Source organism: Gracilinanus agilis, chromosome 4 (genome assembly GCF_016433145.1).
Source record: "Gracilinanus agilis isolate LMUSP501 chromosome 4, AgileGrace, whole genome shotgun sequence".
NCBI lineage: Eukaryota > Metazoa > Chordata > Mammalia > Didelphimorphia > Didelphidae > Gracilinanus > Gracilinanus agilis.
Window position 1 is genome coordinate 149,840,782 of NC_058133.1, and position 13,566 is coordinate 149,854,347.

Sequence of the window (13,566 nt, forward strand, 5' to 3'; positions counted from 1 at the left end):
CCAATGCAACTACCAACAATTTGGAAATTGGTCTTGTTCAAGGACACATGACAAAACTAGTGGAAACGCGCATCGGCCAAGGGTGGGGGGGGTGGGGGGGTGGGGTTGAAGGGGAAAGGTGGAGCATGAATCATGTAACCATGTTAAAAATGAATATTAATAAATGTTAAAAAAAAAGTTACTAATTTAAAAAATTTAGGAGGGGATATAGTGTGTTCAAGTATTTGAGGAAGTGTAATGTGGAAGAGGAATTAGATCAGAGTGATTTACTACAAAGAGTAAAAATGAATAAAAATGAAAAATAGAAGTTGCAAAAAAAGGCAAAATTTAGGCTTGATGTAAGGAAAAATTTCTCCAAAGAACAGGTTATCCAAAAATGCAATGGGTTACATTGAAATTTAATGAGAGCTTTCTCAATGGAAGTCTTTAAGCAAAGGGTGAATGACCATACGTTGATTATGCTGTGCTAAGGATTCTTTGGGGGGGCAGGGGGGTCACTTCCTTGGACTAGATGGTTGCTGAGGTCCTTTCCAACTCTGAAAAATTTTGTAACTCCATGAATTAGCTGATAAAGAAACATTGTATTAAAAGGTGGCAAGATAACTAAATTAGGGGAACAACCATAACTAAATTAGGGGAACACAGAAGAGTTGGCCTGGCAGATCTTTGGAGAAAGGAAGACTGTATGACCAAATGAGACAGAGAATATTATAAGATGTAAAATGAGCAATTTTGGTTACATTAAACTAAAAAACTTTTGCACAAAATTAATCTAATCAAGACTGGAAAGGAAACAACAAACTGGGAAAAAATTTTATAACAAATGTCTCTGATAAAGGTCTAATTTCTCAAATATAAAGAACTAAGTCAAACATATAATACAAGCCATTCCCTAATTGACAAATGGTCAAAGGATATGAATAAGCAATTTTCAGATGAAGAAATCAAAGCTATCAATCATATGAAAAAAATGTCCTAAATCACTCTTGATTAGAGAAATGCAAATTAAAACAATTCTGAAGTGTCACCTCATACCTATCAGACTGGCCAATATGGCAGTAAAGGAAAATGGTAAATACTGGAGGGGATGTGGCAAAATTGGGACACTAATGTATTGTTGGTAGAGTTGTGAACTGATTCAATCATTCTGGAAGGCGACTGTTCATACCCTTTGATCCAGTACTGGGTCTGTACCCCAAAGATATAAAAGTAAAAATGGGAATGGATCTATTTGTATAAAAATACTGTATAAAAATATATAAAGATATAAAAATAAAAATGGGAATGGATCTATTTGTATAAAAATATTTATAGCTGCTCTTTTTGTGTTAGCAAAGAATTGTAAATTAAAGAGATATCCACCAATTGGGGAACAAAGTGTGGTACATATTGGTGATGGAATATTATGCTATAAGAAATGATATGCAAGATGATTTCAGGAAAAGCTGGAAAGATCTGCGGGAACTGATGCAGAACAAAATAAGCAGAATTGGGAGAGCATTATACGCAGTAATACAATAACAGCAGTATTGGATGATTATCTGTGAAAACTGTAATGAAGGAATTTAGGGAATAGAATAGAAATTTATAGAAACTTGGCTGTCAACTTTGAGCATTCCATATTGGAATGCAGCTGGGGGAGGAATGAAACTGTCAGTGCTGGTGTGAGAGGGGTTTGGAGGAGAAGTCCAGCCATCAGTGACTCCATGAGCTTGGGATCTTTGGCACTGGAGAAGCTTGAAAACATCTCAAGACAACCCTTGGTAGTGGATAGTGTCTGTTTTCTGGTGGACAGTTTATAGACATTTTTCCCTACCTGTTATCTCTTGGATATTGGCTGTGCAAGGAGTTGGTTCCTGTTTTCCTAAAGCCATCAAAGAAGCAACCTGGATCAATTGTGAGAATCCCAACACCCAGCTCTCTCCCTCTAGTCTCCAATCAAGGCTGTCAGCCTGACCAAAGTTGGGTTGATAGAGAAACTCTCTCTTAGGACTCCATTTCTTGTCAGCTAGCTAATCCTAGTTATAGAAATACCTCTCCCACTCTCAATCTTTTTATACATTAAACTATTTTGTTTTCCTTCCTGTTTGTTTCCTTTCGCCTCAAAGAACCCATAATGTGTGAGTAGTTAATCTTTGTGTTATTCCTTGGTTTATGTCAGATATCAGTAATTCCAACAGTCATTCCTTTAGTGAAAGGGTTATCAGATTTACTCAGGCTCTGATACCCTATCCTTTTTTGTGAGTTTAATCTGTGAGTGGCAGTTGCCCAAAACACCTACCGGTTTCTCATAGATTAACTTATATTTTCTTTTAAAAAATCTTGGCTACTCTCAGCAATGGGATCTGGGATAATCATGAAAGACTCATGACAGAATGCTGTCCACCTCCAGAGAAAGAATTTTTGGAAGTCATCTTTCACATCAATGTATTTTTGGTTTTATTTTGAAATTTTGGTTACATATGACTTTGGCTCTTACAATGACCAATATTGAATGGAAGTGTTTTGCAAGACAATAAAAATAAAAATTTTTTTTAAATAAAAAAAAAATAATAGATAGAGAGCACCAAGCCTGGAGATGGGAAAATCTGGCCTCAGACATTTTAACTTCATGACCCTGGGCAAGTCACCTAACCTGTTTGCCTTAAGTTCCCTCGCCTATAAAATAAGCTGGAGAAAGAAATGGCAAACCACTCCAATATCTTTGCCAAAGGAAAAAAAAAATGAGGTTATGAAGTACTGGCCATGACTGAAAAATGAATGAACAACAAAAAGTCTTAACTGCTCTAAGTTCTCTCTTTATTTGTCATGGTCAAAGAATGAGGCACACTGGTGTGGATTTTAAAATTAATATTCAACATCTTGAAAAGTATATTTATAGAGATTTATTAATATTTAACTAGAGAGCTAGAGAACACAGAGAATGTTTTTCCCACTCACTTCACATGGAAGATAGAGCTAGGGCAACAAAGACCAGTCACCACTCAATTCACACGGAAGACAGAGTATGTGGCAGAGCAAACCCAAATTATATAGACTGCATAAAGACACACATATACAAAAGGCAAAAAGAATTGTGGGTAAATACAGAAAGGAATCCTGGGCAGTGCAGTTCCAGGGGTTCAAGATTTTCCAGCTATACACTAGTGAATAGAGAAGTGACACTTAGATTTCCAGGAGGAAACGTCTAGACCTGGGCTAGAATCTGGTAACCTGGATTCCAGCCATAGCTCTGCCATTTGCTAAATGAGATTTCTGTCAAGTCAATTTCTCCTGTCAGGTAAAGAAACAGACTACACAACCTTTAAGTTGCCTTCTAGCTTTAACATTCTAAGAACTGGTCCATGAGATGTTTAGACTACCAAATATATTTCAGGTAGGATTTAAATTAGATGAAACTTAAAGCAAGGTTTCTTCAGAACTGATATTCTAATTCTTTCATAAACTGGACTAACAAAACTATAAAGAACATAATGAAACACATGATGATCCAAAAAGAACGTTATAATTCTGGAATGTCTTACTGTCATCTTAAGCATTTAATTATCACTGTAAAAGCAAAATGCTTCTTTTCCAAAGATTTCCAGCAGCCGGAGTGCCAAATAAACCAGCTTTTAATATGCATTTCATTTCTAACTCTAAAAATAAGGCATGCATATGGGGGTCTTTTAAAACATCTCTATTCCAAGAAATGAATAAGGGATGCCAAGGCATTCATGACTCTCCCTTCAGTGGGTAATACAAATTTTCTGGGAGGGAAAAGCATTAAGGTATGCACCACACATTCTCACCATAGCATCTTGTAAAATTGGAAGCACTGAAGCAATAAGTTACTTAAAAGAAACCATGTCAGCCTCCAAATACTAAAGATAGCTCACAAAAAGCCAACACATAGTGCCTATCACATAATAAGCATCCCTTTCATCTTATTATCACTTGCCCATAAAGGAAGCCCATTAGAAAATTAATGGGTACAGAGCAAAGTAATTAGAACCAAGAGAACAATATACCCCATGACCACAATAATAGAAAAGAAAACAACCCTAAAAGAAATCAGAACTTTGCTATATGCAATATCCTGACCTGACTCCAAAGTGCTAATAAGCATGCCTTCTTCCTCTAGGTAGAGAGGTGGGAAACTATAGGTCAGGAACAGAGGACATGTTGTAAGCCAGGATCACATGTAGTTTGTTTTATTTAAAGATACTTCTTTGTTACAAAGGAGAGCTCCAACAAGAGAAGACAGAGTTATTGGGCAGTGAAAGTATTATTAAAAAAAAAAATCACTCTTTAAAGTAGCATAGAACTAGAACAAAGCATCTGCCCATCAATTGGAAGATGCCTAAACAAATCATAGTTATGTGAATGGAATGGAATATTACTGTGCTATGTTATAAATAATGAATACAGAAGAATGGGAAGACATCTATGAACTGATGTAAAGTGAAGTAATCAAAACCAGAAAAACAATATACACAATGACTATAACAATGTGTAAATTTAAATTAAAAACTCCTGGTTTAGAGTTTATTAATATTCACTTGAAATAGATAAAGCATTTAGGTAGAGATTAAAGCCTATTTCTAATCTAATTCTAGCCACACGTCTATCCACTAGGCTATCTCTCTCTATTCCTCCTCCACAGCCACCATCCAAAGAAATAGAGAGAGCACACCCCCTCACACCCTTCTTTTATCCTTTCTTTTGGCCCAACCCATAACTCTTAGTTCCAGGTCATGTCCCTAGGACTCTTCACCCATGGCCTACATTTGGAGCGTTCACATGACGTCCAGTCACACAGCACAGGGACGCAGGTCAGACGACCCCAGGGGGAGGGAGTTTCCTTTACACAAATGTAAATGGAAAAAAACAAAACTCAAGAATCTTAACATTATAGAATTATAGCCAAGCTTAAACATGGAGAAGGAGAAAATGTACCTATCTACCCACCATTCAGAGGTGAAAGACTATAGGTACTGTGTAAATAGAATTAGCTCTAGCCCATTCATAGTCAAAAATCTACTTGCCCTAGGCATCTAGATTATATCATCCCCACCTCCCTCAAAGGGGAGATAAATTAATCACAGGTGACAATAAGTAACAAATCAAGAACAAGGGACTGCCCTTTGGGTAGTACAAATCAGTATAAAGGCTGCCACTGGTCCACTTGAATTAGAGGTGGCCCACAGGAAATGACCAGAGACACTATCTCTTTAAATATGTGAGTGACAAGCTGGTGAAGGAGTTCCAGCTTTGGACTTGGTGCTGAAGATGCCCCGCTGAGACCTCAGACTGCTTCTACTCTGAATTGTCACGTGGGTAAGTTAGGCTGACTTCCTTGGCCTACCTTGGCGTTTCCAAACTCTGCCTTAAGTAGGCTTATAGCCTCTCTGATTTCTAAGGTCTTGTGGCTTGTAATCTAGTTTAATTAGTCTTTTAACCCTCTCTCTCTGTCCAGGCCTCTCCAGGCCTGGACTGGCCTCTCCCTCTCTCTATTTACCTACCTTTTACCTTCCTAATTGTAAATAAACTACCTTAAACCCGATCCTGACTTGGTTCTATTTTAATTATGGAATCAATCTGAATTGTTGATTCCTGGCGACCACATTTTAAATATATATCTATAAAATACCTAAAAAATCTCCCTCTTACAGTACAAAATACTAAATATTCTGTCTGACTCTGGTGATATGTTGGTTTGTTTTGTTTAACTCTTTTTCCACCCCTCATTCTTTTTTGTTCTTTGTAACAAGGAAGAGTATTCAGGAGAGGCAAAGAAAAGATGGAAGTGCAACAGGAAAAACAGGTGGTCAAAGTCTCCTTAACTCCCACAATGCTTCCAAATTGATGTAAAGAAATGCACCAGAGTTCTAGTTATGAAATCCAAGGGGGAAAAAAAATCACAGGCAGTTATTTTTGCAGCCCAGGTTGGCATAGAGAGACAGATAGAGGGATCTGCAGACACTGCAAAAGGGTCTAAACCTGGAACATTCCTCTTGGGCAAGAAGAGGTTCCAAATCCAGCAATGAGAGGTCCAACCTTGTACAAGGTACAATACATACTAACTGGCAGCTAAGTTGCTTGCTATCCAGTTCTGAGTCATAAATTCAGGGTGGACTGAGAAGGCAATCTAGGTCTGCAGTGGCTTTCCAGACTGAGGCACAGTCTTCGACCCCAGAAAGTATACCAAGCAGTTCAGAAATAAACAGCAACTATGTGGTTCCCACCCCAAAAACAGAGCAGAGTCCCAGTTCCAGGCTCCAAGACAGCCTAAAAACTATAGGGAGATAACCATGGCAGGAATCTCAGACTAAAAATAGAATCTGAAGTTTTGTCACAATGAACCTACAGAGCTGTTAAGCAGGCTAATAGTAACTAAATCCAAGAGGAATTCAGTAGAACTCCAAACAAAGCAAGTCTATAGATGTGTTGTTCAATGCAAATCCAGGGTCAGGAACCTGAAGAGCTCAAATCAACAGACCAGAAATTAGATAATACCACTTTAGTAGTATTGAAACCCTGAGTTGTCTCCCTAAGATTCTGGAATAAAGCAACACTCAATACCCAAGAAAGCAGCTGCAAAATGAGCCCAGAAATTTCCTCCAGAAGTTTACAGTGCCCAGTTTTAACATCCAAAAAGTCCAGGAAGCAGATTGGAAGAATGAGCAAACAAAAAAAGAATCCAAAAATTAAAAAAATTATAATCATGACAGGAACATTCAAGATAGAAACTCAGAAGAAAACAATGGTTCTAACACATCTAAAAGCAACATCTCAGAGAAAAATACCTTCAGCAACTATTCAACTATAACTCCTAGAAGATATAAAAGCAGGACCTTTAAAAAGCCCAGAAGTAAAATGAAAGAGCTAGAGTAAAAAATTGGAAAAGAAATGAGAGCAATAGGGAAAAGAACTGGTTAAAGAAATTAGTTGCTTGTCACAAAAGGCACAAAACTTTAGTCAAGCAACAAACTCCCTGAAAATTATTGCTGTTTTGTTTAGTCATATCCAGCTCTTTATGACACTAGTTGGGGTTTTCTTGGCAAAGATACTGGGGTGGTTCGTCATTTCTTTCTCACAGTTCATTTTACATATGAATAGGGTTTTGACTTGCTAGTCAGGGTCACACAGTTAGTATATAAGGCCAACACTCTATCCACTGTACCAACTAGCTGCCCTACTCCTGAAAAGAGAATAGAAGATAATGACCCTATGAAACCAGAAGAAATATTAAAACAAAATCAAAAGACTGAAAAAAATGCCCAAAAAATGTAAGGAATCTCACAGCAAAAACTGCTACCCTAGAAAAGAGACCAAAAGACAGAACTTGCTAATCACTGGACTATCTGAGAGCTATGACCAAAAAGAGACGCCAGACATCATATTGCGAGAGACTTACAAGAAAACTGCCCCCAATTTCTTAGAACCAGTGGGCAAAGTACAAATAAAAAGAATCTACCAGTTATTTCTTGAAACAAATCTCAAAGTGAAAGCTTCCAAGAACATGCTAGATAAAATGTAGAGCTTCCTAATCAAAGAAAAAAATAGCACAAACAGCCAAAAAGAAAGAATTCAAGTAGCAAGAAGCTGCAGTCAAGATCACACATAACTAGCAGTCACATCATAAAGAAGCACAGAACTTGGAACACAATATTCCAAAAGGCAAAGGACATAGGCTTGCAATCAAGAACAATAACCAGCAAAACTGAATAAAACAACTTGACAATAACTAAAAAGTAATATTACAAAATAATGTAATAAAGTACACTATCAACCAGAAATACAGTAGTGCAAAGAATAAAAGAATATTCAAGAGTGGAAGCAAAACTAAATAAGACTTTCTGAAAACGACATCTGACCTATGGAAGAAATCTGAGCAAGATGGTATGAACAATAACATATAGAAAACATAAACTCTATCCTAGAGATTAAAAGGTACTTTTAAGCAAATAGAGAACTTCGAATATTATTGACACAGAACTGCATAGAAAGTTTTAAGTATAATAATAAGAAGTCAAGAGGAACACAAAAAGGTAAATACAAACAACCAACCATAAGGGACAAAAAAAAAAAGAATAAGTAGTTTATGTTCTAATACTGGAAGCTGATTGTGATACTAATATACATGCATTGTGATACTTATATATGCTATAAATTAAAGTAGCAACAAAACTTTTTCTTCTAAAAAGGAGAAAATAAATGAGTTGCTGGGTACCAAAGCAGAAGAGACACAATCAGTCTGGCACCATAATTTTGTGAGCTTTCCAACTAGGAAGTTAACATAAAATTCTTACCAAGTGTTCAAGGCCATAGTCAGCCTGGGCAACCCTGGTGCTGCTAAAGGTATTTGTTTCAATAATATCTGCTCCCGCCATCAAGTACTCCTGCAAAAAAGAAATAACAACAATGGCAATGTTAACAGGCATTTATCACCCTCTCTAACCAACTGTTATTGAGCAACTACTATATGCAAGGGCCCATTGGTAGAAGGCCCAAGAATACAAAGAAAGTTTGACATAATCCCTTTCCTCAAAAAGTTCATAACTCAAATGGTGAAACTAAAAAACAGTGCAATATGGATTAGAAAACACAGCAGGGGGTGGGCAGCTGGGTGGCTCAGTGGAATGAGAGTCAGGCCTAGAGACGGGAGGTCCTAGGTTCAAATCCGGCCTCAGACACCTCCAAGCTGTGTGACCCTGGGCAAGTCACTTGACCCCCATTCCCTAGCCCTTACCACTCTTCTGCCTTGGAGCCAATACACAGTATAGACTCCAAGACAGAAGGTAAGGGTTTAAAAAAAAAAAAAAAGATAACACAGCAGGGACTTCCAGGTTAAGGTGGCTTCAGCGTAGAAGCAAGGGTCTTACTCTCCTCACCACAGACTGATATAAAGTGCCTCAAAAGGACAAAAACCAAAATCAGATGAGCAAAGGGGCTCCACTGTGGGACACAGCCTTGAAGGTAGACAGGGGTTTGGACATTTCCACGCTATGAGGGAATAAAATAACTCCCACCAAAACGCAAGTTGATCACCCCTCCCTGTTACGAATCTCCCCAATTCCAAATATACATCCCCTACTCCCACCCACTGAGCCAGAGTTGGAGCAATCACAGGGCAATCTCTAGGCTGGGGGAGGGGGTAATGGGAAGGGGGGGTCTGGCTGAGGACACCACAGACTCAACCTTAAAAGCAGCAAGACTTGGGACCCAAGGAGGCTGAGGAACAGGGACCTTGAGCTCAGAGATAGGGCAGAGAGGGGCAGCACACAGAAAACTCAGCACTACGGAAATTAAAAGAGTGGCTAGAGTGAAAGGGAGATCAGAGAAGACTTCCTAGGGAAAAATGTGTGACATAGATGAGTCTGGGCATGATTGCAGCATTTTGGCATGAATCTTTTCATGGATCAGTCACAAAAATGTGGGGAAGAGCCTATCTCTACCCTTCAGATATTACTTGGCCAAACACGACTTAAGAACCTATATGAAGAGAAGGAACACCAATATTAATCCAAATGATTTAGAGGAAAAACAATGATAGGTTGGAAATTATTATCACTACACTGCTAATGGTAATTAGCTGTCTGGCCCCTGCTAGTCTATATACACTAGGCATTTGGTCTTGCAATTCAGAAATGGTTACAGTTAAACTTCTGTCTTTATTACATTAATTAAACAAGTTTATTGAAGGCATACCCCACAAAGTCATCAATATCTCATCATCCCAATAATAAGTAGCATTTTATGTATTTCTTTAAGGTTTGCAAAATGCTTTATAAACATTATCTCCTTTGATCTCCACATCAACTTTGTGAGGTAGATGCTTTTATCATCCCCGTTTTAGAGATGAGGAAACTGAGATGAAGTGACTTGCTAAGGGCCACAGAAGCAGTATGAACTGGGTCTTGAACCCAGGTTTTCCTGACTTCCAATACATTATGCTAAGCTGCCTCAACCCTTACAGTTTCTATCTAAAATGTCTCATGGCTTACAAAGTCCTTTCTTCACCAATCCAAGGACAGTGGCCTTTATTTCTCTGCCTTTTTAATGTGCTTTTAAGATAGCCTATCTGCCCACCTTACTGCCCCTCAACACCCACCCACACACACTCTCTCTCTCTCTCTCTCTCTCTCTCTCTCTGCATTTATCTCAAATAGAACACTGAATGGGAAAGCAAGAGGAGGAAAAAGTACAGTTTTTTTTTATATGGGAAAGCCAAGGATCTGAACATGATTTTTCCTCAGTGACAATGCAATGTGTCGGAACTAGGATGAGAGCTCTAAGATCTCCTGATTCTAAGCCCCAGTACAGTGTGTCCTCTCCTAAGCTGCCTGCTTCTCAAGCTTGAACAATACAACGTTCTTTACAACCTGTCATAGACCTGTCATGCTCTTCTGAAACACTGGGAAACACCCTTCTTGCCTTATGGAGCAGGGTCAATCATAGGTTTGTCAGTCACCCAAAAGCAACATTACAAGGGAATAAAGCTCACCATTTATTTTACTTCATTTACTCTTTAGATCACGGTGTCCCTGAGAGTAATTTCAGAAGCCACCAGTGACTCACTTATGGGTGAGTGCCTTCTGCAATTGGCTAATTCCATCCACTTATTTTCCTACCTTCCATTTCAAAGACTGACATGTTCTGACACTGCCTCAAATTCTGGAGTTGAGCTTTCAATGTCCACAATACTCTATGTAATGACTACATATAAATCAATCAAAAAGCATTTATTAAGCATTTACCATATGCCAGGTTCTATGCTAAGCACTGGGGATACAAGGGAAGGTAAAATAATCCCTGCCTACTGTAAAGAGTTAACACTAATATAGAAAGAACATGTAAATAACTAGGGATAAACAAATTAAGGGAAGGTGATTTCAGAGGGAAAGTGCTAACAGCTATAAGAAGCAGAGATGGCCTCCTGCAGAAGGTGGGATTTGAGTCCAATGTGAAAATAAGCCAGGGAATCTAAGAGGCAGAGGAAGGCAAGCATTCCAGGCATGGGGTACAACCAGAACAAAGGCAGAGAAACAAAAGGTCATGTGTAACCAGAATAGCCAGATCCAGCGGGGGGTAAAAATGAAAGACTGAGAAGGTAGCAAAGGGCCCCAGGTCTTAAAGAATGTGAAATGCTAGATTTTATATTTGATCCTGTAGATAACAGGAGTCCCTGAAGCTTAATGAGTAGGTGCCAAGAACAGACCGACAATGTATATACTTTTAAGAGCACTATAGATCTTTCTTTTGTTTTTCATTCTCTGCCAGAAGGAATATCCCTCTGGTAAGAGGAAAGGGTAGGGATATATTTGGAAATAAAGGTGGTATAAAAACAAAAAAATTTAATTTCAAGTTGTTTCTTTAAAATTTTTGGTCTCCTTCAATTTTTTTTGGACAAAGGAAAGCTCTTTCAACGTCTGTAGAGCCTAGGCCTTGCTATTCATGCCCATTAGACTACAAAAAAAGAGGGTACTGCCTGAAGCCAGCAGTCACCTACAAATTTCCAGGGCACTTTTGCTTTCTAAGAGGAAAAAGGACATGCTTGATACACAACATGATCAGATGTTACTGGTGCTATTATACTGATTTCTGGGACAAGATGCACACCAACTTTGAGTGACAAGACCGGCAGTTAAACACCTCAGAATGTACCCAGATGCTGTGAGCCAGGGCAAAAAGTCCGTTGGAACCAGCCCTATTAATACCCACAAGGCCCAAAACCTGGGGCTCACTCTGGAGCCAATCTTGGGAACTGGGAGGTCTCAAGGGAGGGTAGCCCAGTGCCTGTACCTGTACCTGCAAACCAACCTGTCATACTGAGAGCTAGAAAGCAGTCACCATCATTGATAATAGAGCTGAGAAGAAATAGTGACAATGTCATCAAAGTTCATCAATAGCCTTCCCTAATCTTTGGTTTGGTTCTGGCCAAGTCAGGCCAGGGTTAGTGTGAGAGTGAAGAACCTCCAGTCTCTGCTTGAGCTAGCTTTCTTCCAATAGACTGATCAATAGCTTAGAGTATTAGCCAATAAGGTTCCCAAATCCTCCATCCTTTTCCTTTGTTCCTTAACCCCATTGATTAGAATCAAATACAGTGCTTTGTCATCAAGTACCTTTCCTGAGTGGTCATTATATCTAGGCCCTTAGGAAGGGGAGATTCTTACACAGTCAGATTTCACCATTGTTCAAATAGTGCATCAATGGCCTTATCAATATCTATTCTAACCCCAGGCTGAGGAACTAGAGAGGTTAACTATACCTCTAACTTCTCAGTGGTTCCCTGTCTGGGCAGCTGTTATAAAGATAACTGACAGGCTGAACTGAGCAAGCCTGTCAGGAGAGAAGAGGCATAGCTTTACAGAGGCCGTGGGTGAGAGTGTGCTCTCTCTCACACCAAAATCCTATCCACCTTTCAAAGCCTCTAGCTTATAGCCTCTATTATTATTACCATCAATCCCTCTAATATTTTTATAACAGTGCCCAAAGGTCCACAGCTTCATGGCAGCTGGCTTAGCCACCTGTCTTTCATCCTAACCCCAAGCAGCTGTCTCACCAACATGGGCCACTGTTCAGATTAGTCAAAAGACTCAGAGAGTATGTATCCCATCACCACTTCTAGGAGCAAGCAAAAAAACAACCAAACTCAGAATCAAAGCAATAATCATTAAGGGCTTATTAAATACAAGGTCCTAGACTAGGTGCCAGTCACTGTCTTACCAATGATGATTGTGCTGGGCCCCTCATGTATAAAGAAGACATTTTAATCTTTCCTGAAGAGAAAGGAACTTAATAGTTCAATAGTCCACACTCACCACATACTTGAAAACTAAATGCTTAGGCAGCTAAGATAGCATAGTGAATAGAGTATTAGACCTAGGAGTCCCTCTTCTGTTGAGGAGATATTGGGAGGTGCAGGTGGGAATTACATTGGTCATTTCCTCCTCCTTCAAATCCTCCTTAGGCAATTACTAGCTATGTGTACCTAAGCAAGACACCTAATTTCTCAGGCTCAGTTTTCTCAACTAGAAAATGGAGATAATTTTAGTAACTACCATACAGAGTTGTGAAAATTTAAAATAATACATGTAAAGCTCTTAGAAACTCATACAGACTGCAACCAAGATGAGAAGGGAAACAACTGGGAAAAAAATTTTATAACAAATGTCTCTGATAAAGGTCTAATTTTCTCAAATATATAAAGAAATAAGTCAAATTCACAAGAATACCAGTCATTCCCCAAATGATAAATGATCAAAAGATATGAACAAGCAGTTTTCAGATGAAGAAATCAAAGCTATCAATAATTCATTATGAAAAAAACATTCTAAATCCCTTCTGATGAGAGAAATGCAAACTAAAACAACTCTGAGGTACCACCTCACAACTATTAGATTGGCCAATACAACAGTAGAGAAAAATGATAAATGTTAGAGGGGATGTGGAAAAAAATCAGGACACTAATGCATTGCTGGTAGAGTTTTGAACTGATCCAACCATTCTGGAGGGCAATTCGTAATTATGCCCAAAGGGCTTTAAAACAATGCATACCCTTTGATCCAGTAATGCCACTAT

The 13,566-nt window shown here is 38.7% G+C and overlaps 1 protein-coding gene across 1 annotated transcript in view; it reads right to left on the reverse strand.

Moving 5' to 3' along the window:
* Window positions 1–13,566, reverse strand: part of MTR (5-methyltetrahydrofolate-homocysteine methyltransferase) — a 169,293-nt gene that overhangs the window by 124,194 nt on the left and 31,533 nt on the right. Inside the window, exon 3 of the mRNA XM_044676319.1 lies at window positions 8,295–8,384. Coding sequence (XP_044532254.1) covers window positions 8,295–8,384 — 90 coding nt within the window. The remainder of the gene's footprint in view (window positions 1–8,294; window positions 8,385–13,566) is intronic.